The sequence below is a fragment of the Montipora foliosa genome, chromosome 6 (genome assembly GCF_036669935.1).
Source record: "Montipora foliosa isolate CH-2021 chromosome 6, ASM3666993v2, whole genome shotgun sequence".
Lineage (NCBI taxonomy): Eukaryota > Metazoa > Cnidaria > Anthozoa > Scleractinia > Acroporidae > Montipora > Montipora foliosa.
Genome location: NC_090874.1, coordinates 72,738,652 through 72,743,651, shown reverse-complemented (window position 1 = coordinate 72,743,651; position 5,000 = coordinate 72,738,652). Strand labels below are relative to the sequence as shown.

Genomic DNA, 5,000 nt, shown 5'->3' with positions numbered 1-5,000 from the left:
GCGAAACAATTAGTGGTCAACGCTGTGCAACATGTACGTGACAAGCACATTACATGTACTCTTTGCCTGACTGTGACAACTGCAGCCGTGCTGCGTCGCCATGCATCCAATCTTCCCCCAGCTATTAATTGTAACTGTTATTGCAAAAAACCTTTCCACAGTTTCTGACGCCATATTAGGGACCTTTAGATCGGAGGACGAGGACAACTACGAGTACGACTTTTCCGTACTGAACATGCGCATAAGGTTTGGAGGCCGACATTTTTCGAAGTGCGCGTGTTCAGAACGGAAAACTCGTACTCGTATAGAGTTAACTGAATAGAGTGTAATGTGAAGTGCTCGATTTCTATTCCATATGAACCATGTGAGCGTTAGCCCTACTGATGGAAATGGGCCCACACAAGGACAGAGAAAAACTCTGACCAGGGTGGGAATTGAACTCACGACCTTCGGGTTAGATCTCCGCCGCTCTACCGACTGAGCTACAAGGTCAGACGGGAGCAGGCCGTGGGAACTGAAGATGTTAAAGTCACGGCAATGAACATGTACAAGTACAAGGAAAGATTACGTTTATACAAACGTATAATTGACAGAATTATGTTTAAAATATAAGTGCTACACGGCCAACGTTTGTATAAACGTAATCTTTCCTTGTACTTGTACATGTTCATTATGAAATTTACAAATTTTGTTTTCGGTCGTTATAGCTTGATTCTGGTTGCCATACTTCACGAAAATAATCTGAATAGAAGTGCTTTTTCAGGGGTATTCTCACTATCCACAACTGTCGACCAGACCTAAAAGGATTTATAATGGTTAAAAGTCGGCAAAATTCCCGTACATTCACCGTAAGTTAAGCAGTTTCCCAACCAACATGGCGTCAGAAACCGTGGAAAGTCTATTGTCCCTGACTATTTTATAACCGCTGGGCAATGCCTCTAATCTCATTGCCAATATTCTTGAAAGGGACAATGTAATGCCTCATCATCATGTCGTGTTTCCTTACCTGCCAAATACCGCCATGATAACCTGTTCTGTAGGTACGACGGTCTTGTCCGTATTTTGACTCAACCCATGCTATGCGGCACAAAAACTTGTGATCAGGTGGAAATATGCCAAGCTTGTCTATGTTGTCCACGACAGCTTTGACAACAGACGGACCTTTGGCTTTCGCTGTGCAGATCGGGCCTGGGCAAGTCTGTGCTCTGCTTCCGGAGAAAAACTGGCCCGTAAGAGCGGTAACAATAACCAACGCTAGAAGCATGATCTGTTATTAAAAAAAGGGATTAGGCAACCAGGAAGATGGCGAAGGTTACGACTTAGAATGTATAATCTAAAGATACAACTTCGCGATATTCCTAGCAGTTTCTGATTATTGCAAGTCTATGACCTTGGAAAGTGTGTACCAACCTCCCAGAAGCTAAATTGTTATGAACGGCGTCATTATTAATGTTCGGAGAAATTTAAGCTTTATCGTTAGGATGGATGGATGGATGGCTTTTGTTTAACACGATTAAAAAATAAATAAAGCTACATAGCTTGTGGGGTCGTGTATAAAATATTAATTTAAAATACTGGAACAAATCAAAATAGTAAGCTGTAGCATAGTGACACTAAAATATGCGCGTTATTAAAAACTTGTATCTGTAAAATATATAAAGATCATACATTTTTAGGAAGAGGGCCGGTTGGGCCGGAGGAAATCAGGGGATGGTCATTAAGTTTTTATCCAACTTAAAAGGGCCGGAGGGTCATCATAATTTTGTCACAACATAGAGAGGGGTCACTTCATTTTTCATATTATACAGGTTGATGCAAAAGAGTGATCTCTGAAATTATAACATTATAGTGCTAGTTTAATTAAATGAGCACTTTGCCACTGTACTGAATTAATCTGCATCTTTATAAACACACCCCTTGTAACACCAACTGAATTCATTATTAAATCCCTTTTAAATTTGACACAAAAACAATGTCTTAAGCCAAAAAAAACTGTAAAATAACTACGTTTGGTTAATGCAGGCCGGTAAGTGTTATATAGTGGAAGATTAGAGTTATAGTCACTGGCGATCTCACCATCAGACGAGGCCAGAATCAGACATGTAGTCTTTAGGAGCTTTGGAGGATCGCTTGTCTGATTTTACTGTCTTTCATAAAGCCTATCCCCTGCCTCCTTGATAACCTTACTAATCCAGCAATACAAATGTCTTCTTTTTCAATAGTTCTACCCACATTGTCATTGTTTACTCTAAATAAAAGTTAACTAAAAGCTGAACCCTTACTTTTGCATTTTCAATTCTGGCTATCTTTCGTTTGATACCTCTTCTTTTGTACGTTTTGCCTCTACTTTCACGCTTTGCTGGTAGATGGCTTGTGGACCAAGCCCTTGAATATGGTCTGATCTGCAACTCATTATAGCTTTTCATCAACTTGAGCCAGAAAATTAATGCTTAAAAATCTTGATCTAGCATGCCAGCTTGTTTATAGTATTGAGCACAATTAAAATCGTGGTGATCGGATTTGCCCGGAGAAAGTCACCTGCCACTCTTATCAAAACGGCCTTAATTCGATTAGCTTTCACTTCAGATTTCCAGCTAGACCAGTACTGAGCTAAGCCAAATGTTTTGAAAGAACAGCTACATGTATATCACTGCATGGCTTTTGGAATATACCACTTGTAAAAAAGTAAAACACTTGCCACATGCAACTGGATTGATATCCAAGTTCTGTTGCATTGTCCATAACATTGGTCTCACATTGTTGGTTTCTCTTTGTCCCGAACTGGTTTCTGAAATAACTATCTGAATTGCAGAAAGGCCAGACTGTCTTATACTTGGGTAGAAGCTCCATTATGCCTTTTGGAGAGGGAATATAGCCGAGTGATTTCTTTTTTCATGGTTCTCCATGTGCTTTGTTGGTCCAAGATAATAAACTTTGGCTATAGCTAGATAGGGTGAACCGTTATAGAAGAAGAGTGGGCAATTGGAGGTTGCGTTTTCTAGCTAACAGGTGTGTCTGAAGGAACACGGGATTGTGTAACCATGGCTACAAACCTTTTGGGAGGAGAGGGTGGGGGAGTGTCACCATAAATTTAACCCCTTCACAAGGAAGGGTCACATTTGTTTAAGAGAAAGGCAGAGCCGGAAGATTTTAAATTCATGCTCACAGGGATTCCTCCGGCCCACCCCCCTTCTAAGAAATAAATGATCCCTTACATGCTAAACGTAGTTATTCAATTATATATAGAATCGCTATTTCTGTGGGATCTCGGGTCATTCACGTAAACTCAGATTTGGTCATTTCGTGTCCTTTTTGAGACGGCAATGACAAATCTATGTACCATAATGTAAAACGCGCATGAAAAGCATCCAGAGGCATTGAGTTTTCCGCGTGGTTAGTGGTTGCTTAATAAGCTACCTAATACATGTACCTTTTAATTTTGCTTGCAGCTAAAGCAATCGCGAAATTATCCTCAATGCAAGATAAGCCAAAATGAATTCAAGCATCACATTGACGACGAAAAATTGACTCGCTAGCTATGTTTAGCAAATACTGTGCAGATGAAGGGTCGTTGAAGATTTTATTGATGGTCGATCAGTGTTGGAGATGGAAACGCAAGTGAGCTGATACACAATATTTTCCTCAAACCTGGAGTATTATATATCATTCGATGCTGAAACCATGTGGAAAGCAAATTGTGGCCTTGAATAGTATCACTAAAGAGACTAGAAATTTAAGCGTCTGTGGAATTGGTGTAAAACACTTGGTCCGTCTTCCTTTTTTTTATTTTCTCTCCGACGTCTGTGTCGAGATAATCTGCTACACCCATATCGGCAAAATATGTCGGTTTAAAAGCGTGAAAATCTTAGCGGCTGTTTGAAATATTTTGTATATAAATTGTATAGAAACGTACGAGAACAATAGTTTCACTTTGGTTTCGAGGGTGTCGTTGTCAACAAGTGACATTCCGAAGAATTTGCGATGGTAATATAAGATGAGAACAAAGAAAGTGCTTTTGTTACTTCCTCGTTGGTGTCGCTTCATTTTATCTTGTTTTCTTTCCTTCGGCCGCCTTCTATTTCATTGATAATTGTATCTCTATTTAGCTATCCTTACGGTCATTTTCGCAATCCTTCCTACCGGGGAAAATTTGTACAAAATTTTCATTTAAAACATTACTCTAAAGTGCTCCGGCAGTGGACAAAGTCAAAGGAAAACGTTCGTGGAATTAATACGGGGAACACTAGTCTTTTCTTGTTTTGCATTAGGTTTTGTTTTTTTTTTTGTTTCTACGACATCTGTAGACACTTGCTACACCCAAATCGGCAAAGGATGTCTGTTGAAAGGCGAAAACATTTCAGCCTTTTAAGATATTTTGTATACGCTTCAAAATCCAAAGATTTTAGATTTTAAAATCTAAATCTCATTTTCTTGATCGAAACTGGCTACCAAAGATGACCAACGCATTAGAAATAATATCATTGAGACCCATTGAGATTCCTTGCCCGTGCGCTGCAACTTTTATCAATACGGGCATTCTAAATTCAAATTTCCTGAGATTTGAAAGTATAGGTTTTTGAATTTATTAATAAGGAATCATTTGTAAAACATGCAGGCTTACCTCCGTTTAGGCTCCTTTAACAGGTCCAACGGGAATGCGGAATATATTAAGTGGAGCGCCCGAGATCTAACCTTTATGCGCAAACAATAGCTTCCGTTTCAGATCAGAAAAGGTATGGTTGTCACTGACAGTGGCATTCCGAAGAGTTTGCGATGGCAATATTAGGTGAGAACAAATAAAGTACTTTTCTACTTCCTCGTTGATGTCGCATACTTTTTATCTTGTGGTTTCAGGGATAAGTGTATCTCTTTATCTATCCTAATCTTCCTAACATGTCCAACAGGAATATTGACTGGTGCGCCTGAGATCTAAACTTGATACGTGAACAATAGTTTCCGTTTCAGATTGAGGGTGTGGTTGTCACTGACAAGTGGCATTT

At 39.5% G+C, this 5,000-nt stretch overlaps 1 protein-coding gene across 3 annotated transcripts in view; it reads right to left on the bottom strand.

Annotated features, from left to right (window-relative positions):
* Window positions 1-5,000, bottom strand: part of LOC138006291 (uncharacterized) — a 14,452-nt gene that overhangs the window by 5,584 nt on the left and 3,868 nt on the right. Inside the window, exons 1-2 of one of the 3 annotated variants that reach the window (XM_068852531.1) lie at window positions 4,876-4,917; window positions 1,007-1,269 (exon numbers count right to left, since the gene is read on the bottom strand). In XM_068852531.1, the coding sequence (XP_068708632.1) occupies window positions 1,007-1,264 (258 nt within the window). In that variant the 5' untranslated portion in view covers window positions 1,265-1,269; window positions 4,876-4,917. Of the gene's footprint in view, window positions 1-1,006; window positions 1,270-4,621; window positions 4,797-4,875; window positions 4,918-5,000 lie in introns of those variants that run through there. The other 2 variants (XM_068852529.1, XM_068852532.1) reach the window with 2 other exon arrangements.